At 61.0% G+C, this 20,785-nt stretch overlaps 2 protein-coding genes across 4 annotated transcripts in view; both read left to right on the top strand.

Moving 5' to 3' along the window:
• The window catches only part of PPP1R7 (protein phosphatase 1 regulatory subunit 7), a 29,513-nt gene extending 28,296 nt beyond the window's left edge, over positions 1–1,217 (top strand). For all 3 annotated transcript variants that reach the window (XM_058698661.1, XM_058698667.1, XM_058698682.1), the window contains exon 10: positions 906–1,217. In XM_058698661.1, coding sequence (XP_058554644.1) covers positions 906–1,082 — 177 coding nt within the window. In that variant the 3' untranslated portion in view covers positions 1,083–1,217. The remainder of the gene's footprint in view (positions 1–905) is intronic.
• A 5,026-nt stretch (positions 1,218–6,243) lies between these two features.
• Positions 6,244–20,785, top strand: part of ANO7 (anoctamin 7) — a 28,728-nt gene continuing 14,186 nt past the window's right edge. Inside the window, exons 1-10 of the mRNA XM_058698594.1 lie at positions 6,244–6,832; positions 7,975–8,086; positions 9,359–9,416; positions 13,755–13,894; positions 15,790–15,897; positions 16,465–16,601; positions 17,346–17,403; positions 18,108–18,218; positions 19,132–19,297; positions 20,625–20,715. Of these exons, the coding sequence (XP_058554577.1) occupies positions 6,795–6,832; positions 7,975–8,086; positions 9,359–9,416; positions 13,755–13,894; positions 15,790–15,897; positions 16,465–16,601; positions 17,346–17,403; positions 18,108–18,218; positions 19,132–19,297; positions 20,625–20,715 (1,019 nt within the window). The 5' untranslated portion in view covers positions 6,244–6,794. The remainder of the gene's footprint in view (positions 6,833–7,974; positions 8,087–9,358; positions 9,417–13,754; positions 13,895–15,789; positions 15,898–16,464; positions 16,602–17,345; positions 17,404–18,107; positions 18,219–19,131; positions 19,298–20,624; positions 20,716–20,785) is intronic.

The raw sequence follows: 20,785 nt of genomic DNA, 5'->3' as shown, positions 1-20,785 counted from the left end.
TGCCAGATTCTTGGGGAACTGGCAGAAGCCAGGGTGGCTCACCCTCTGAGCCTCCTGTCTCGCCCCCCACGGAGGAGCCACCACCATCCACAGGACAGGTGTGGACTGAGCGCCATGAGCACATGCTGTGACAGGCACTCTAAATCCAGAGGCCCACCATGCCCTTGTCTTGACGGTGGTTCAAAGAGAGAATTCTCCCTGGCTCTGGCGGGTCCTGTCCAGGTGGGCCTTGGCAGGATCGGGAGGGTGAAATCTAACCTGCTTTGAGCCTGTAACTCAGACTTCTGAGCCCCTCCTCCAGGTTCATATCCTGGGGCCATCGTGTCAGCCATGTAAGGTGAGCGGTGGCAGGGCATTTACGTCACAGACCCCAGCAAGGGGCATCCCAGTGGGACAAGCCAGAGGCAACTTCGGGGACAGATGGACGTTTAGTCAGCGTGGCTGCTGCCCTGCTGACCATGTCACAGGCAGAGCGTGCTGTCAGGCCGTGGGGATGACTGAATGGGTCTGAAACAGAAACCGAACCTACCGTGACACGTTGCCAGGAGATGGGACGGGGTTGTCCTCGGTGTTGCTCTGATCTCTTCTCCGCTGATCTTAACTTGGATTAGCCCCTTTCGTGGTGATGTGGCCCAAGTCCTGGGCATGAGCAAGAGCATTTCCCTTGGGACACTGCTGGAAGGTGGCCGAGTGGTACCGAGCGGTGACAGGGTTCCATGAGGGCACCAGGAAGACTTAATACCAAGTCACACTGTCTTCAGAGTGGGGAGGACGGGAGCGCGTCTGTGGCCTCGTGCCCAGGTGTGGGGGTGGGAGGCTCGGGCCCTTCAGTCCTACAAGCTTTTCTAACGCACTTGTGTGTGTGTGTGTGTGTGTGTGTGTGTGTGTGTGTGTCCGTCCTCCAGATGAACGACAATCTCCTCGAGAGCTGGAGCGACCTCGACGAGCTGAAGGCAGCCAAGAGCCTGGAGACGGTGTACCTGGAGCGGAACCCCCTGCAGAAGGACCCCCAGTACAGGCGGAAGATCATGCTGGCCCTGCCCACCGTGCGGCAGATCGACGCCACCTTTGTCCGGTTCTGAGTCCTCCCGGCTCCTCGCCCGGGCCCTCTCTTCACAAGAACTTCCCAGCCACGGTTTTTATCCGCCCGTTGCTCCTCGAGCCGTCACTCTCAACAGTCACAAACCCAATGGCAATAAAAAGGCACTGAGTGATAACCGCCGTGTGTGACGCCCGCGCCGCTCCGGGATGCCGCCACGCGGTGTTCTGGTTAGACGGTCGTGGTCCCACCTGTGGTGTTCCCGCCACATCCGTCTCCTCCTTCCTCTCCGGGAGGTCTCGGCCCTCCTGAGAAGGGCGGGCCGGTGGGTATGAGGGCGCTGCCCAGGGTGGGGGCACTCGGTGGCCGGCCTGGCCGCCAAAGCTCTTTGGTCTTAGACACCAAGTGATGCCTCAGTTTTTCTAATTGCATGTATTTAAAAAACAAAACTGGGCACAGGATGGCTCAGCCCTGCGTGCTGCAACCCTCCCGGCTCCTAGATGGTCGCAGCCACGCACCAGGCCCCTGCTGACCGCTGCCCGGGCTTGCCCTGCCGACCCAACCTCAGCTCTTCGGGGCCCGGACCGCCCGCAAGAGGCGACGCTTCCCACGCGCACGGCTGCCCGTGCCGCTGGCAGTGCGGACCCGCCCAAGTCTCTGTTCAAGACTTTCTCCAAAGAGCCCACCTCCTGACAGATTCTGACATCACTTCCCGGTCTTTCCCCGTCATGTTGGCTTGTTTCTTAGAACGTTTACGTCAACACTCACCCAGGGTCTCTCGGGGTCTCAGATTTCCCTTCCGCAGAAAGAGCACTGAATCATGGTCACCATGGTCCTTTCTCCAAGGTTCTAGAGCTGCCCTGTCCAGTATGGGGGCCACTTGCCATCACGTGTGGTTGCTTCAACATAAACTTAAATTTGTTAAAATGAAATAAAAGATTCGGTTCCTCAGTTGCACTTGGCACATTCCAGGTGCTCAGTAGCCACGTCTCACTAGGGGGACCCGTTCCCGTCGTCACAGAGAGTTCTGGAAGGTCCTGCTCTAGATCCTGATGAGTAGCCTGCACAGGCCACTCTTGAGAGCCAGGGAGCAGGTCAGAGGTCTCCCAGCGAACAGGTGACCCCTGCCAACAGTCATGGACCTGCCAGTTGTTGGCCTGAAGTTTAAGGTCACGTCTAGTTCCCAACTCCCCTTCACCAGGATAAATCGTGTGGCCTGTCCCTGTGAGCACCTGCCCACTGGAAGCAAATTTCCGGGAAGGGGTCGGGAGGGCGCGGCCCCAGAAAGGGTCTTCAGATTACAGCCCTAGAAGTAAGAAGAAAGAGAGTCTAGACACAAGCATTCGGGACTTGACTGCCACTGCTGGGAGCATTATTCACAGGCATCATTCACCCAAATACAACCCCGTCAGATGAACCACAGAACGGTGGAGGTGTCATTCCGGAGCAGAAGGCCACACCCGGCGGGAAATTCATTCGTGAGCACACAGCTGACAAAGAGCCCTCTGTGAAGCAGAGACCACATTCTCACGCGCGTCACCAGACGCGCCCTGAAAAGTGGGCCATGTGAGCCACGAGGTCACCGCTTTTTAATCTGGGAGCTAGAGCGTCGCAGGTAGCGGCAGACGGCACATGCGTTCACCGTGGCGTGGAAGAAAAGGAGCAGTCATTTATCAACACGTGCATGGGGAGCCATGTGCTGAAAGCAGCTGCGAACAGGATAGGTTTGTCCTCATGGGTAGGAAAAGAAACCCAGAGAGCCTCGGGCAAACAGGACAGTAAGGAGAGAGGCCTCAGCCTCTGGTGTGGATGAGGTGGGGACATGTGCCCAGAGCCGGTCCCAGTCCCACTAACATCCGGCCTCTGTGCTTTAACAGACCCAGGAAATGTACGGGGGGGGGAAGGGGGGAAGGGTGTGCAGAACCGGCAGTCCCAGACCAAGCGTCACTTGAATATTTGAGAAGCTCATAAAACTGAAGATCCACACTGAACCATGAAACTTTGACCGAGGGTCAAAGGAAGCAGCTTCCTGCCGGATCCTGAAAGCTACAGACCAGGCTGGTGGGGTCCCGGCCCCGGATGGTGCCGAGCAGCATTGCTGTGTACAGGACGCCCCCTGCGTGGCCCGGGGTCAGAAACCTCGGAGTGACCGGGAAAACGGGTGGCGGGAGGGAGTGCGGGAACACCTCTGTGAGCCGCAGGGGAGGGGAGCATTGATGCCCGCAGCGCAGCCACAGACACGGTTTTGATGGGTTCATCTACGCAAAAATAAAATCCCTGTAGAGCACGGAACACCACGGGTAGACCACAGACAGCAGGTGAAGAGACATGCTCCCAGTGTTTACAACTGGCAGAGGCCTGATCAAAGAGCCCACTAGAAACCCGCCGAAGGCGACAGCAGGCAATCCAGGGAAGCCAGAGGGCCCGGCGACCACCCCCGGCACGCCGGTCTTCGGAGAGGCACACACGGGATGGGCCGCTGCTGTGGCCCTACCCAAAATTAGCCGGGTCGAGGGCTCCCGGCGTGGGGTGTCCAGGAGGGCACCGCACGTGGGCCCTGGGCGCAGTGCCGTCACGGCCCAGGCAGAGGGACCCCAGGGGCACCCTGAACCTCAAAAGCGCAGCCAAGCTGGGTCTTTGGCTACGGTAAATGTTCTTCGGCCGGAAGCAGCTCGCGGCTCCCGCTGGGCAACCCGAGGAGGCCGCGGCCCGGAAACCACGTGTCCCCGAAGGAGCGCCGTGCGGGGGCGGGCGCGCGCGCGCGCGCGCGCGGGCAGGACGGCCTGCGGGGGCGCGCGCGGACTGGAGGGCCCTCAGACGCGGAGGGAACGGCGGGAACAGCCGGGAGTGAGGAGCAGCCGGGAACCCCTCCTCCTCACGCGCGTGGTCCGAAACAACCCCAAGCAAAGACACCTACTAGGAGGCAAGTTTGGAGCGAGAGGGAGGGAGGTGAGGAGACAGCACAGACACCGGCAGACGTGGCCATACTGCTGATCCCACGGGGGGGGGGGGGGGGGGGGAGCGTGGCTGCAGGGAAGAGACGCGACCGTGCGCACTCGACGCCTCCGCCCTTGTCCGTCGGCCTTCCCTCTTTCAGGTACTTGGGATCACACAGCGGTGAGCCAGACAACCCTTTGTTTCTTCTCATAAGATTTTTAAAAACCCGCCCTTGGGAACTTCCCGGGGAGCGGGCGTAGGTTAAACAGCAACCAGAAGACAATTGTATGGTTAGAAGGTGACTCCACGTTTGGGAGAAACGTGCCTTTGGCCAGGCTCCCTGGCGGCAGGGGTGGGGTGACCTCGCTGAGGGGCAGAACCGGGCCAGAGCCACACTGGGGGGTGGGGGGAAGCAGGCCGAGGGGGCAGCAGAGAGGAGGAGGCAGAGCGGAGGGAGGGGAGAGTGAAGCCTCGGGCAGAGCATTCCGGAACCCCAGCCCCCGGGCTCGGGGCGCTTGGCGGGAAGAGCCTGGATGGGGAGTAAGCGCTGGCAGGACCCCAGCAGGCTGCAAGGGAGAGGCACAGAGGGAGGGGGAAGCAGGGAGGGGCAGGGGAGGTACCCTGAGGTCAGGGAGGGGCAGGGCAGGGGGACGGGCAGACAGACACGCTGGACACAAGGGTGGCGTCCTACTGCAGCAGGAAGCGAGCAGAGAGGGCGGTGGCCACCTGGGGGAGGGGGTGCTTGCTCTGTGCAGAGGGAACGTTTGGGAGAGAGGTGGAATCTGGGAAGGCTCTTGAGGGGCAGGGATGAGTCCTGGAGGGGACAGAAGGGTCCTGGGGAGCAAGAGAGGGTCCTGGGGTCAGGAGTGAGTCCTGGGGACAAGAGAGGGTCCTGGGGGACAGGGAGGGGAGTCCTGGGGAGGAGAGAAGGGTTCTGGGGGCAAGGGTGAGTCCTGGGGGCAGGGATGAGTCCTGGAGGGCAGGGGTTGAGTGAGCGGATAACGCATAGGATACGGGAAGACTGTGAACCATTCATGGCCCACCCCTCAGACTGTGTGCAGGACGGGTGACTGAGGAGAACAGAAGAGTCACCCAGCTGGCAGTCACTCCAAGGGCCATCAGCCCAGTGATTTTGTTCAGAGCAGCAGTGTGCCCACCCCAGGGAGGAGGCACATTTGGTTGTAGACCAGCTGTCAGAGCTGCTCCCTTTCCAGGCTGCCCCACGGCGGCGGGGGGGGGGGGGGGGGGGGGCGGGGGGGGGCGGTGGAGGGGCTGGGACTCGTGCTTAGCCGGTGGCACCTGCCGTCTGGAGGGGAAGGACAGGTGCAGATGGCACAGGCTGGAGTCTGGGCCCGCAGGTGCCCCACCTCCCTGTTCTTGTGAGGTGACGAAGATCCTTTTTAAGCCACAGTTGGAGGTCTTTCCCCCCTGCTTCCACCGATGTATTTCTAAATGTTCGACAGATGAATATAAAAGGTTACCGTCAAAAAAGGCCAGGGTGCGGTGTGGCAGATCCGGGCCCTGGGCTCTTGCCGGCACCTGGGACCCAACAAAACACCTGCGCTCGTTGCTTGCTTGCTTTTTTTTTTCCTTCTTCTTAATTTTTAAAACCTGCCAGAATAACGCAACTTGGAAAAATGTCAAACCTTGAAACATCGTGCAAAGTAAAAATCTAAGCTATCCGCTCTTGAAGGTGTCCTGCGTGCATGTGTCCCTCCAGGGCTCCAGCCGTGGGGCGCGGTGGCCCCCCGCGACCTGTCCCCACTGCCCTCCTCAGGTAGACATCCCTGAGGCCCCAAGAGCAGAGAGCCGGGAGCCCCTGACAGCTGGCCTCCTCCTGGGATGCTCCTCTGCAGTGTCTGGCCGGAGCACAGGGCAAAGTTGTCTCAGGCTGGGAAAACTCTGGGCCACACCAGACAGAGGCCCTGGGGGTTCAAGCCGAGCTCCCCACCCCCCGGGTGTTCCTCCTGTCTCCGCCCGCCTCACCCCTTTCCTGGGCTCTGGGGCATCCCATCTTGGCGTCTGTGTGGGAAGCGCTTGACCCTCAGGCTCAGGGGGTCCCAGCTGTGGCTGGGCCCTGCCTGTGGGAGCTTGACCCGCTGAGCAGGGTCCCCCTGGGAGCAGAGTGGGGGTCAGAGATGCAGCCAGGACGAGGGTGCGACTCGGGGGTTTCAACAGGTGTCTGGTGAGGAGGGCTGAGCGCGGGTGAGCGGGATCCTGGGAGAAAGGCCCAGAGCAGAGAGGGCCCGGGGCGGGGGGGGGGGGGGGCCCAGGGCCCTCCTCCCTGCACTGAAGTGGGCCCTGAGCTGATGTGGTAGCCTGAGGCCACACCCAGGAAGTGGCAGAACGGGCTCTACCACCTGGGTCCCCCATGTCCCACACGGGCACCCTGCCAGGCAGAGACGACAGCCCACATCTGTGGCCACCCCCGCCGGATGCCACCTCTCCCTAATGTCCCACAGCAACGGCCCGACAGCTGACATGGGCCCTGGCATCCCTGAGTACAAAGGGGAGCACAGTGGCATTTGCACGTGCGCTGGGTGAGGGCCCTAGGAAAATAGGCTGCCTCTGTTTGCAGACTCAGAGCCCCACACCCCCTCTTCAAACAGAGGCAGATCCCATTCCAGGAGCTGGGGGGTTGGGGGGGGGGGGGAACTTGCCCCAGCCACTCTGCTTCCGGGCCCATTTGCCAGGCGAGGGAGGATATGTGAGTGGCCATCGCCCACCCCCATGCCAGGCAGGGTCCCTCCCAGTTCTCTGCCTACGGGACTGGCCCGGACTCAGCTGCCCAGACCAGGCTTGTGCTGAAAAGCTGGCCATGACCTCGGAGGCCTCTTCTGGAAGCCGCCGTCCCAGGTGGGAGCCTTTTCTGATGCAAGGGCCATGGGGAGGAGGGGGGAGAGGGACTCCAGGGAGGCTGGGTGAGCACCCCCGGACCATCAGGGCTCCAAATGCCCTGAACTATGGGTTAAGCTCCAACGTCCCCCTGCTACCCAGAGGCCTGCCCGGGCCTTGGGGGTGAGAAGAGCCAAGGCTCGGTGTGGCTCTGGGCAGGGCGCCTCCAATCGGAGGGACAGCCAGTGGAGCCACCACGGAGGAGGTCACTGCTGTGGCCTCATCCCCCGTCCTCTCTGCACCGAGCGCGCACCACAGTGGGGAAGGCTGCCAGCTGGCTTAAGATCCCTGAGGCTTCTCCTCCAGGAGGGCCTCGTGGCCCACATTGTCACAATGCCAGGCCCTGGCTCAGGGCCGTCTGGCACCTCAAAGACTCCGGGCTGCGGGCTCACACCTCCGCCTCCCCCAGGTTATGTGGCCTAGACGAGCTCTCCCCAAAGCCCCCCGCGGCTTCTCCACCTCAGCCCTCCCCGCCTCCACGGGCCTGGTGGTGGCCGTCAGTGCCTCACCCACGCTGGGGCAGATGACTGGCCCCACTCAGAACCACCCCTTCTGGGCCACAGGGTTCCTCTTGCTCTTTGCCAACCTGTCAACTGGGAGAGTGGCATCTGTCCTCCCCACGGAGGGCTCCTGAGGCCAGATGGGGAACACACAGGGACAGCGTGGCCGGGCCAGCCTCCCCAACGGGTCCAGGACCCTCCCCCCACCCCCCCGCCACTGGGAGGAGCTGAGGCCTCGAGCCTATTAAAGGGTATCACCCACTCCTCCTGCTGGGGAGCAGAGCTGAGCCCACCCCACAGGGCCTCCTCCGGCCCCCACCACCCTGGGCATTGCTGGGAGGGAGGGAGGCACACGCTGGACAGGTGCACAGACGGACAGCTGCTGGGCCAGGCCCCTGCCCCCTCCCTCCTCCTCCCTGGTCGGCCCCTGGGGAACCTGCCTGTGCTCTCAGTAGGGACAGTGCAGCCTGGCGCCGGCCCTGGCTCCTGCCCCAGCCTGTGCCCTTGCCTGTGAAGTGGGTTCACATGGGCCATGCAGTGGTATGGGAACTGAGCCTCATGTGCCCGCTCTGTCCCATCCCCACCCGGTGCTGTGAGGTGCAGGAGTGGGATGCTGCGGAGACAGTCCCCGGAGGAGGACAGTACCGTCCTGATTGACGTGGCCCCCGAGGCCGAGAAGGGCCACACTTACGGGAGCACAGCCCCCACCTCAGAGGTAAACCTCGAGAGGCAGCGTCCTGCGTCCCCTCCCTGGGACCCAGGCCCGCGGTCTGCTGTAGTTTTAGGAGGTCTCTCCCTGCCTGGGCCTGAGCCCCCAGCCCCTGGTTGGACTCAAGGACCCTGAGGACAGTGGCTACAGCCGGAGCCCCGAGCCTGTGGGCAGACGTGGCACCCACAGCCCACCTCGACGCCCGGACCTCCTGCGCCCTCGAGCTGCCCCAGTGCTCGTGGTCAGGTCACCGCCCAGGTCACCGGTCCTCGGGGATGTGCAGACGACCCGGGGGATGGGCGGGTACAGGCTGGGCTCGGGCTGGACTGGGCGGGGACTCAGCAGCGGGAAGGACAGCGAGAGGGAAGCATCGGGCATCCTGCAGGTAAACCAGAGACGCTACTGAAAATGCCGTGGAGTGCGCCCCGTCCGCTCGGATGTACACGCAGCGTTGGGGAGCAGCCCGGAAGCAGGCACGCTCCCGACAGCCCTTGCCCCACGGCAGGGTCGAGGACGGCGGCTGTGTCCACGCTGTTTTGTCACCTAAAAACGTAGACTGGGCACATCGAAGGTTATCAGTGCTCGCTCTGGCCGGGGGCCGGGGTGGGGGGCGGGGGGAGGGAGTGGCTTGTGGGTGCGTGTGGCAGCACGTCTGCACGCGAGGATGGTCAGAACTCAGAAGTGACCCTGGAGGAGCCACAGCAGCCCGAGGGCAGACGCACTTTAGAATTCAGCTCAGGTCAGCATTGCTGTTAGCGCAGGGTTCAGCGTCAGCGAAGGTTACGTTCTGCTGGATCCCAGGCTAAGGTTAAGCTTGCGGTTAGTCAAGGTCGATGATTGGGGTCTCCTGGGGCTAGTGAGTGTAGGTGCCTCTTACCAAGGGCTCTGGTCCCTGGCAACTTCGAGAAACCCAAGCTGATTCCACTCTCTGGGTGCCATGACTGCCTCTGGGCGGTGCACAGAGCACTTCCAGCCCCCGGAGGCCCTCGGTCGCGGGCACCCCTGGGTCGTGCCCAGGTCACCTACAAGCCTGACCGTTGCCCACAGCCCAGCCAGGTGCTTGGAGGCCCGTGTGGTCTGCGGGAGGCTGGAGGGGACGTGGGGCCGGCCTCCCCCGCCGGACATGCCAGCGCCTGTCCACACTCTGCCCACACTCGGTGGCTGCGTTCTCGCTCGTCCTCCTGTGTCCCAGAGGAGGAGGGTGCGGGGGGGGGGGGGGGGGGGCGGCGAAGTGCCAGCAGTTGTCAGATGCCGCCATCTCTCTTCCTTTCCTTCCAGCCGAGTGGACACCGGGAGGCCGCCGGCAGGGTGGGGAGCCCCTCCAAGCCCCGAGTAGGTGAGCCCCTCCCAGTGTCTGCCAGCTGTGCCCGTGTTGGTCCTGGGGGTGGGGACGCAGACGGGATGCCCACGGGTGGTGGCGGGTCACCATCCTCAGCAACCAGGCCGCCGCTCCCTCGCCCGGCACTATCTCCTGAGCCGACTCGGTGCCAGCCGCCGTGCCGGGGGTGTGGGGAGGGCCTCGTGGCGAGCAGAGCACAGCCAGGGAGATGGTAGGGAAGTGGGGGGAGTCCTCCCTGAAGGGGGGCGGGCTGAGAGGCTCTGGAGGGCCGGGGGGGGGGGGCGGCCCGCCTCTCTCCTGCTCTGGCCTCAAGACAAACGCAGACTGTCTCTCGTAGCCCACACCTTTTCTAACCTCAAAGTCCATTAAGCTCCACTTATCCTCACCCCCCGCCCCCGCGATACCGTCTGTCCTGAGCCCAGAGTGCCGACCACCCCCTGCCTGGGCTCCCTGCTGCCACCTCGCTCTCCCTGCGGCCCAGAAAGTAGACACCCACCAGGACAGCTATTATGAAAAATAATAAAACAGAAAATAACCAGCATCGGCAAGGATGTGGGGAGGTGGAACCCTGTGCACAGCTGGAGGGAAGGTGAATGTACAGCCGCCATGGGAAACGGTGTGGTGGTTCCTAAAAATTAAACCAAGAGCTACCATGCGCCTGGGAGACTCAGTGGGTTGAGCATCTGACTCTTGGTTTCAGCTCAGGTCGTGATCTCACAGCTGGTGGGATCGAGCCCCGCGTCGGGCTCTGTGCTGACGGTGTGGAGCCTGCTTGGGATTCTCTCCCTCCCTCTCGCTCTGCCCCTCCCCCGCTCATTCTCTCTCTTCTCTCTCCCTCTCTCAAAAGAAACAGATAGACTTTAAAAAAAATTGAAAGAAAAAAAGAAATACCATACAATCCAGCAATCCGACTTCTATGTGTATCCCCGAAAGAATCGATGATGGGTGTTTTGCTTGTTCCCCTTTGTGGCTTTTGTGAGGACCGCAGCAACAGTGGCCATTCGTGCACAGGGTTTCTCGTGGATGTGCTTGATTTTCTTGGCCATGTACACTTGAGCAGAATCACAAGGTCAGATAGTAACTCAACATTAAACTTTTTTTTAGTGTTTATATATTTGAGAGAGAGAGAGAGAGAGCGCACATGCACGAGCAGGGGAAGGGGCAGAGAGAGAGGGGGGGACGCGGAATCGGAAGTAGGCTCCGGGCTCTGAGCCGTCAGCACAGGGCCCGACGCGGGGCTCGAACCCACGAACTGCGAGATCGTGACCTGAGCTGCAGTCGGACGCTCAACCGCCTGAGCCACCCAGGCGCTTCAAAGTGGAACATTTTTGAGAAACCACCAGACTATCTTCAAGAGTAACTACCGCCTTACAAAGCACAGCCGTTGCGCGACGTCCATCCTAACCTGCCTGTTGTCTGTCTGTGTGCCGACTGCCCTGGTGAGGACGAAATGGCATCTATCTCGTTGTTTTGACTGGAAAGTCCCTAAGGGCCGAATGATATTGAGCATCACTTCATGGCCTTATTGGCCGTTTATACACCTTCTTTAGAAAAATGTCTATTCAGAACCATTGCCCATTTTTAAATTGGGCTATTTGTCTCTTTAATGTTGAGTTAGAAAAGTTCTCCCTTGCCAGATATATGATTCCTAATATTTTCTCCCATTCTGTGGGGTACTTTTCACTTTCCTGGTGATGCTTCTGAAGCATATGTGTTTTTAATTTTGAGGAAGTCCAATTTATTAGTATTCTCTCTTATCGCTATGCTTTTGGTGTCATGTCTGGGACATCGTCACCCACACCAGGTCATGAAGATGTACCACTGTTTCCTCATCAGGGCTCTATCGTTTTGGTTCTTATACTTAGGTCCACCATCTTTCTCTGGTTATCTTAACTGCACTTTGTATATGGTGTGAGGTAAGGGACCACATCATTCTTTTCAATCTAGGTATCCACTTGTCCCAGCACCATTTGCGGAAAACGCTTTTTTTCCTATTGAATTGTAACGTCCCCTTTGTAAAAAATGGATTGACCATAAATATGTGGGTTTTTCAGAATCTCGTATACCCATTCATCTATATGTCTGTCCATATACTGGTACCACACTGTCTTGGTTATTCTAGCTTCATAGACAGTTTTGAAGTCAAAAAGTGTGAGCCTGACAGCTTTGTTCTTCTTTTTCAACAGCGTTTTGTTCATTCGGGGTCTCCTCTTATTTCCAAATAAATTTTAATCTTGTCAATTTCTGCAAAAAAAGAAACCATTAATAATAAGCCAGCTAGGATTTTGATAAGGATTGTGTTGACTCTGTAGATTAATTTTCGGAGTGCTGCCATCATGATAACATTAATCTTCTGATTCATGCACATGGAATGTCTTTGCATTTATCTGCTCTTTAATTTGTTTCAACCGTATTTGGTGGCTTTCAATGTCTAAATCTTGCACATCGTTTGTTACGTGTGTTTGTAAGTATTTTGTGTTTGGTGCCGTTCTACACGGAAGTGGTTTTCCTCATTTCATTCTTAGCTGGTTTATTGCTAGTGTATTGAAACCCGGTTGATTTCCATATGTTGATCTTGCATCCTGGAACTTTGCCAAACCTGTTATTAGTTCTAATAGTTTGGGACTTTGGATTTCCTGTATACAAGATGGTGTCGTCTCTACATAGAGACAGTTGCGCTCTCATATTTTCCTGTGTGTTTCCATTTGGGTTCCCTCCTTGCACATCAGCACTTCCGTCCAAGATGATCTTGTGCAGACGGAAGAATTTCCTTCAGTAATTTAGAGCAGGTGTGCTGGAACTAAGTCTCTGATTTGTGCTGTTGCAGAACGTTTTCATGAGCCTTCGTTTCTGAAGGACACTTCCGCTGGATCAGGAATTCTGGCGTGTGGCATCTGTCCCTCAGCACGTCAAAGATGCCATCCCATTGTCTCTTTGTTCCTGTTGAGAGATCAAGTGTATATATCACTCTTGTCCCCCTGAAAAACAGTGTGTTCTCTTTACTCTTGCTGCTTGGAAGATTCATCTTTGTCTTTAGTTTACAGCAGAGGTGCGCTGTATCTTGATTTTCCTAAGTGTAGCTGCTTTATCCTGTTTGGGAATCACTTTGGAGTCAGTTTTTTCATCAGCTCTGGAAATTCTTGACCGTTTTTCTTCAAAGACTGCCATTCTCCTACCCTCTCCTGGTCCTCGGCTTGCAGCGCATTGGGCCTTTTGACCGGGACCCCACCCTTCAGGTACCATGTTCCATTCTTTCCGTTCTTTTTACTCCGAGTTCAGTTGGGATGTTTTCTGTCCTTGCTGAAGGACCGGTCTGTCCCTCAGTCTGCCAGAGCTGTCTTCCGTTGTGTCAGGTGCTGCGGCATGCTGTTCTCGAACGTCTGCTTGATTCCTTTTCATAGATCCGAAGTCTCCCTTGACGTAATTCCACTCTCCAACCATTGCCCGTCCTGGACTCCTTTCTCGGCTTTACCTCCATCACTGTTCCTCCTCTCGCCCCGTTCTGCGAGTTCCACCATGTGGCTCATCTCCGGGTCTGTTTCTGCTGATTTTATCAACTCTGCACCCCCCCCCCCCCGGTGCGCCCCTTAACTCCTGTGGTGGAGTCCTGGCTCCTGGGGTAGGACCCGGAGTGTCACCTGGAAAGCCAGGGCCCTCACCCGCTGCCCCCATTCTGCCACTGGAGCCCTAGCGCCGTGCCTCCTCTGGGGTCTCTGCGCCTCAGCAGCTCCGGAGCCACAAGGGCTCTGTCCTCTCTGTCCTCTCCACATGACACCCCTCGGGCCCCAGACCCCCCTCCGCAGCCCCCAATTCTGACCTCACTCATCGCTCAGCAATGCCTCTTGGGCTCTGTTGTCCCACCCCGCAGTTTAGAAACAGCTCTTAGGGAGAACCCCCAAGTGAGTCTGGGCTCACCCCTGTGCTCCCCTACTCTCAGATCTCAGAGGCCCTAGCCCTGCACCCGTGGCTGTCTGGTGCCAGAAGAGCAGGGACTTCCCACATTGTGTCCAGCCTTTACAGTCTCTGTGGCCGGGAGGAAATTCTGTGATGGCTTACACGTGAAGTCCTTAAAGCCCCCTGTGGGGGTTTGGGACTTACCTGCGGGAGTGGGAGCCACACAGGGATCTCAGGAGCAGGCCCCAGCCCGTCTCCAGCCCGTCCCACCAGCCGGTGCTCCCAGTGCTCCCAGCCCTGAGCGGGACCAGAGTGAGGGCCCAGAGGGAGACACCCAGGAGCAGGGCGAGTGTCCGAGAGCTCGGGTCCCACTTCCCACTTGGAGCCTGGGTGTCCTGGCCGGAATGCCAGCCCTGCCTCCGTCCCTGTGGTTTCTGGCAGACTTCGTCCTCGTTTGGGAGGAAGACCTGAGGCTGGGTCGGCAGCAGGGTGGTGCCGGCCGGGACGAGACAGACACGCGCGGTGCCTGGAGGGAGACCTTTCTGGATAACCTCCGCGCTGCTGGGCTACACGTGGACCAGGTACTTGGGGTCCATTCTGGGCCCTGCATCCGTTCAGTGATCCACCACCTTCCCGACAAAGCCCGAGGGCGTGGGGTCCAGAGCCCTGGGACGAAGCAAGAGCCCAGTTCCTGCTGGGAGCCCCGCCCCTGTGCAAGCCCCCTGTGCCTATGGGACCACCTAGCACAGGCCGGCCCAGCACCTGCCCCGGTCCCTCCCCACGCTCGCTCGTGGGAGCCAGAGCCCTTCAGACCCACCGGCCTGACCCACCTCCACCGAAGTGTCCCGGTGTCACACTTGTGATGATGACTGTGTGTTTCTAGAACTGAGCAGCTAAAGCAGCCCCTCCCTCACTGTGTCGCCTGTGCCGGTGACCGCACTTAGACCTCCTCCAGCAGTGGCAGGGCACCCTCTCGTCGTCTCGTCCCCGAACCCTGGCTGGGCTCGCTGCACGTGTGTCCCCCGCCCTCTGCCGTCCCCAGGAACGGACTCAGCCATCAGGTGCCCTCTCCCCGCCCAGAGCAAAGCAGCCCCGAATTTTACATTCATCACATTTTCGTGTGTTTCTCATCATGTTAGCGCCACCTTTATGTTGCAAACAGTACAGCTTGGTTTTGTTTGAACTCAAAGGAACGCACTTGGGCTCGGTGTAACCCCTCCTGACACCATGCTTGTGAGCTGCACCCATGTACTCGCTGCGGGGCTGCTGCCCTTGCCCAGAGAACCCCCACGTGAATGTGCCCCCACTTACCTCTCCGTTCCTGTGGGAGGACGTGTCGGATTTGCTGACCTTCCCCGCCCCTGAGGCCCCTCCAGAGGGCCGTAGCTGTTGGCAAACATACCCACAGCGGGATGGTGGGGGGACAAGAACAACACCCTCTCCCCTTCGAGTTTGGATCCACCTGACAGTCTGGTGAGTGGGGAGGAAAGGTGTCCCCCACCCCGCTTATCTTGGAGAAAGCTTTGGCTCATGGGTGTGGCCACATGAGATTGCAAGACCTTCACCCAGAATGGGTGGTCTTACCTTCTAGTGGGTCACCGGAGGACAGTCGTAGTGGGGGTCACAGGAGGACAGCCACAGGGGACAGCAGTGGGCGGCTGCCCCACCACGGTGACTGACGTGCCCTGAGTCTTCAGTCTAGGTGGCAGCTCCCGGCGCCCAGCACAGCCAGCCGGGCGCCCGAAGCACCGCCGAGCCCATCCCGCCCCGGGCGTGTCTGCTCCAGTGGGCCCTGGGTGGAGGCTGACCATTGGCATTCAGGGAACCCTAAAGGCTGTGACGCAGGGAGGGCTGAGAGCACCTGAACTAGGCAAGGTTCTGGAAACCAGGCCCCAGACCGTGTGCACCGGACCGGGGTGCCCCAAGTCCCCTCTCAGAGCCCCAAGAGCGCCTGTGACGTGTCTCCACATGTGCGCACGCATATGACAGTCACGCCCATGCACTAAACACGTGTGCACACATGTGCATGCATAACATAGAGGCCCAGCGGCCTGTCAAAGGACAAGACCATCGTTCAGTCTCTGCAAACCGAAAGCTGACTCTATTGCCTGCTGACGTCAGGAGAGTGGGGCGGGTCAGCCACAGTCTCTGGACGAGGCAGGCTTTGGGGGAGGGTGTGTTTGGTCCTGCCAGTCCCAGGGGGCGTGGCTGACGCAGGCTGGGTGCCGTCCCTCCGTTGCTGGTTGCTGAATGGGTCGGGCACTGCCCCGTCAGCTCTCGGAGGCACATTCAACAGGCAAGTTGTCATTTATGGAACAGACTTAAAACCGGTGCTGGTTACTTGTTACCATGGCTCCAGAAGCATCTGTCTTTCCCAGGAGTGTAAGTGGACACACGGGCACGCACTCCAAGTGTGCACACACACGCATAGGTGCACACGCCCCTCAGGCTCTCATGGAGCCCTTGGTCTCCGCAGCGTGCTGTCCAGGGTGAGAACGGAGCAGTGCAGTACGTCCTCCTCAGGGCCCCCTGGGCCGTGCTCTGCTACTACGCCGAGGACCTGCGTCTGAAGCTGCCCCTGCAGGTGCCCGGGTGTGCCCGGGGCGGGGGGAGGGGGTCCTCCACAAGCGAAGGTCACTCATGATTGCGCCCTCATACCACGGCCAATACCAACACCCCTGGAGGCTCCTGCTCGGTGTCCGCGAGGGTCCCTCCCACCCCCACCACTGTGCCCCAAGAAGCCTTGGTGGGCAGAGAGGGTCGAGGTAGCGGGCTCGGGGGGTAGGGGGTGTGCATAGGAGCCAAGGCTCTGAACTGGCCACCTGGACTCCTCCAGGCCCAGACCCCAGAGCCCCCCCCACACCAGAAACCACCCACTGGGGGCCAGCCCCAGCCTGGGGGACACGGGGCGAGGGGCAGCACTTTCCAGGTGACCTCTGGATGATATGCCTGGGGGCTGCTCCCGCTGCCCACCATGGCCCAAGGCCCAGAGAGCGCCGGGAGCTAGCCCGGTCAATCCCCGCAGGCTCCAGAGCCAGGGGAGGGCGGGCAGGCTCCCTCTGCCCACTTTCTAAACCCACGCACCCCCACCCCACACGTGATGCCCGCCTCTGCGTCCGAATCCGCTCAGGAGTGCAACCGTGCCCTCCAGGAGCTGCCCAACCAGGCCTCCAACTGGTCGGCGGGCCTGCTGGCGTGGCTGGGGCTCCCCAACATCCTGCTGGAGGACGTGCCCGACGTGCCCCCCGAGTATTACTCCTGCCCGTTCAAAGTGAGCAAGCTGTCAAGGTGAGACAAACGTCCCCCAAACCTGCTGGGCGCTTAGGTCCGTTTCCCTCTCAGCTATTGGTCTGTGGTGGGTGGGCAGGTTCCTGCTCTGCACGGTCTTCAGGGCTCAGGCTCCTTGCTTCTGAGGCAGAGACAGGAGGCGCTGTCTCGGCTCGGGAGGCGCTGTCCGCATGCATGGGACAGCCCAGCCGCATGGCCACCCCAGCCACAGAAGAGGGGAGTGTCCAGGGGCGGTGGGGACCCCTGTCGGTGACCAGCACCGAAGCTTCGCAGGTGGTCTTCCTGCCCATGCCGAGCACACCTCCTTTCGGGGGGAAGCCAGCAGTTCTGGGGCTTCCCAGGATTCCGGGGGCCCAGGGAGGGCCCCTGGCCGATCGTCCATCCGCACAGGCCACCACCAGGCACCACCCATGAGGCCACTGACCCCCTGCTTAGAGTCTCAGGGGGAGCGTGGAAGGCTACGGGGCTCCTTGGTGAGCCTGGTGCTCCCACACGGGCTGTTGGGGGGTGCGTCCGTGCTGTCCGGGGACCCGGCTGTGACCTCCTGCCCCCAGACTGGAAAAGGCAAAGCAGGAGTTGATTGTGCTCCCAGGTTAGGGGTTGTCTTCCCAGCTGCGGGATGAGGCTGTGCATGTGCGCCCGTGTGCACCATGTGTACTCGTGTGTGTCCCGTGTCACGTGCCCGTGTGTGCTCTCCTGCATGTGCGCAGGTTCTCGAGTTCTGCCCTTTTCCCGCGCCCTCAGGTTCCTCGGCAGTGACAACCAAGAAAACTTCTTTACCAGCACCGAGCGGCACCAGATTGTGAGTGTGTGGCTGTGGGCCTCAGACCTCAGCCTCAGAACAGAGGGGAGCCGAGCCGTGGACGCAGGAAGACTGTCCCGTGACCGGGGCTACCCCCCACCTCACGGCACAGCGGGGGCCCCGCTCGGCACCCCTCAGGGCCCCCAGGACCCTGAATGGACGCCACAACTGTGGCTTGCGGGGCAGACGGCCAGAGGCACCAGGCCCGGGGGGGGGTGGGGTGGTGTGGGTCCTGCTGGCTGGTGAGGAGGGGCCGAGGGCCAGAGCACCGGCACAGCCACAGCCCCCCCGAGAGATGCCCTCCAGGAGGCCTGTTCCGGTGGCCTGTGGTGGGGAAGATGCCAGGACAGGCCTGCCCCACGAGTCCCCCGCTGACCACCAAAGAGCAGAAGGCCATGTGGGCTGCCCAGGGGCCAGGGGCGGTGCCCACCCCTGACACGGGCACCCGGGTGGAGGCTGTGATCCTGAGTTGGGGCCTGGGTTGAGATCCAGACTGGACTCCTGTGATTCCAGTGACTGTGGCCAAAGTAAAGTGGGGCGTCAGGGACGGTGGTATGTGTGAGCCAGCCACGTGCGGAAGAGCTGGACCCACAAAGCCTCGTCACTGCTTGTCAGCAGAGGGCTCGGCCGGGGATCAGCGGGCCGGGATGGTCCTGCCCTGCTGGCACGTGACAGGTAACCGGCACTGTTCCCACCACCCCTAGCTGTTTGCGATCCTGGCCAAGACCCCATATGGCCACGAGAAGAAAGGCCTGTGCGGGATCGACCAGCTGCTGGCGGAGGGTGTCTTTAGCGCGGCCTTCCCCCTGCATGATGTGAGACCAGGGGCTTGATGGGGTGGGGTGGGGCCCTGGCCTGGGCATTAGGGTGGGTTCCTGGTTGAGGAGGACCGCCGGGTCCTGCCGTCCACCTCCGGGCACGTGGGGCAGCGGCCCCCTCTGTGCTAGGCAGCTGTGGTCAGACGGGCGGCCCAGGCCACGCTTGCCACGCGACAGGGCCACACGAGGGCCTGTCTGAGGCTCTGGTGGCCAGATGCCACTCTCCTTGCCATGTGACAGGCCCAGTAGCCCTCCCTCCCTGGACAGCTTCGGTCTCGGGGAAGATGGGGAGGTCTTCTGTGCCCCTCTCGAAGCCAGGTAAACTAGGGCGGTACCAGGGAGTGGCACCTGTTGGGCTGACCAGGGTCCTGGCAAAATGTCCACCATGTAGGTCAGGAAGCTGTTTTCCGCCCGGCCCCCTGCGCAGTACCCACCGCGAGTCCTCAGAGCTGCACAAAGAGGGTGGGGCCTGCAGGGCTAGGGCAGGCCGGTACCCACAGCTGTGTGACCGTGGGGACTGTCCCTCCTCCCCAGACACTGCCTAGGGGTACATAAGGCAACGGGCGGGATCGCAAGTGCTCCCTGGCTCTGGGAGGCACTGCTTTTCCATAGGCACAGCCGGCCCCACTTGCCCTGTGGTTGCTGTGGGCTGCACATCTCTGGGTGGCAGGAGCCCCTACCCAGACATGCCTCCTGGTGTCTTCCAGACCCTTCCCTGCCCTGGTCCCAGGCCCCAGGAGCCCTGGCTGAGGGGCTCAAGGCAGATAGCCCTTCCTCAGAGGCCTTCTTGGCCCCTTGGCCCCCCCACACCCCTCTTTCCTTCCTCAGGCAGCCCTCCTGAGCCCCACACCTACAACAGTGCCCGGTCGGCCAGCCTGGGTCTCCCCACCCGACAGCTTCTTGTCCACAGGGCCCGTTCAGGACACCCCCAGAGGGCCCTCAGGCCCCAGGCCTCACCCAAAGGCAGGTTCTGTTCCGGTACTGGGCTCGCTGGAGCCAGTGGAACAAGTACCAGCCTCTGGACCACGTGCGCAGATACTTCGGGGAGAAGGTGGCCTTCTACTTCGCCTGGCTTGGTGAGTCCTGCCCCCCAGAGGAGAGCCACGCTGGCCCCTCCTGGGGAAACCCTTCCCAATCCCCAGCCTTACCTGCCCAGCGACCACCAGCCCCAGTAATATTCCTGTGGCTCTTCTGGGCCCTAACACCCCAGCAAGGGACTAGGAACACCCCTCTGCAGTTAGGGCCCTCCTGACTCAGCCCCCAGTGTCCCCAGCCCACCAGATGCAGCCCACAAGGCCCTGGGCCACTCCAGGAACTCCCGACCAGCTGAGGTCACCCCTGCCTGGCCAGGGTCCAGGGCCAGCCACCCTCTCAACACCTGCAGGCAGACTGGCACCTTTGGAACGACCTTCTTCCCTGGGCAGCCTGGGCTCCTCTGCCCCCTCACAGGCTCACCCCCATGAGCATGGCCCTCTCCCCACTGTTCTGTGCCCCAAAACTTCTGAAGTCCTTTCTCATCCCTAAACACAGTACCCGTGCCCTCCAGCCCCAGGCATGGGCAGCCCTTCAGTCATGCATGCATGCATCTGTTCAGGCCTGAAGACATGCTGGGGATGCTGTGCGGCACGCAGGGACTCTGCTCTCATGGAAGGCACCAGCCATGGGTGACACAGAAGGAGAGGCCACCCACAGCCTCTGTGGCCCCAGAGAGGGCTGGGAGGGTGGAAGGGGGCACCAGGCCCAGGCATGCAGCCCAAGGCATAGCATGTGTGCGAGGACCCCAACGGGGCCGGGGGGAGCGGGGGCCATGGGACAGCAAAGTCAGGTTGGAGGGCCGCAGACGGCACGAGGACAGGGTCTTCATCTGGGTTCCAGACAGGCCGGCCTTCTACGGAAGTCCCTCTGCCCATGCAGGATGGGGCTGGAGGCAGACCCATGGGAGACAGTGGGGTGACCCCTCGAGGGATTGGGGGTAACAGGAATCTGGCCACAGTGGGTGGGCTGAGGCAGAGGGAAGCATCCAGAATGGACCGCCATCGGTCTCCCAGGGTGGAGTGCAGTGAGCCGTGTGCTTCCCACGATGGGGACGTCCATCCCAGGCATGGTGCTTAGAGACCAATTGGACTCGGGAAAGGGGTGTCCAGGAGGTGTCGCCACACTGGGCTGGGGCTCTGGGGGAGTCGAGTGCCGAGGCCAAGAGCAGGGGGCTCTGCTCAGAGCTGCCGGCAGAAGGTCTGACTCTGCTGGCGGAGCATGGGTTCCCCAGGGACAAGTGTGGCTGTGCAGACCCCACCCACTGCTTCGCTCTGCGCTGGGTATACGGGCCCACTCGGGGCACCGACGGCGGACTCCCAGGGTCCCTCCTCCCAGTCCCGGAGGGCCAACTCCAGTGTTGCCCTGCAGGGTTCTACACAGGCTGGCTCCTGCCGGCAGCGGCAGTGGGCACTCTGGTGTTCCTGGCGGGCTGTTTCCTGGTGTCCTCGGACATACCCACGTAAGTGTCATCTCTCAGCCCCCGAGCCTTGCCCTGTGTCTCCTGAGGCGGGCGTGTGGTTCAGGGACCC

Source organism: Neofelis nebulosa, chromosome 2, assembly GCF_028018385.1.
Source record: "Neofelis nebulosa isolate mNeoNeb1 chromosome 2, mNeoNeb1.pri, whole genome shotgun sequence".
In the NCBI taxonomy this organism is placed as follows: Eukaryota; Metazoa; Chordata; class Mammalia; order Carnivora; family Felidae; genus Neofelis; species Neofelis nebulosa.
The sequence above is the reverse complement of the archived record's forward strand: the minus strand, read 5'-3'. Positions and strand labels throughout refer to the sequence as shown.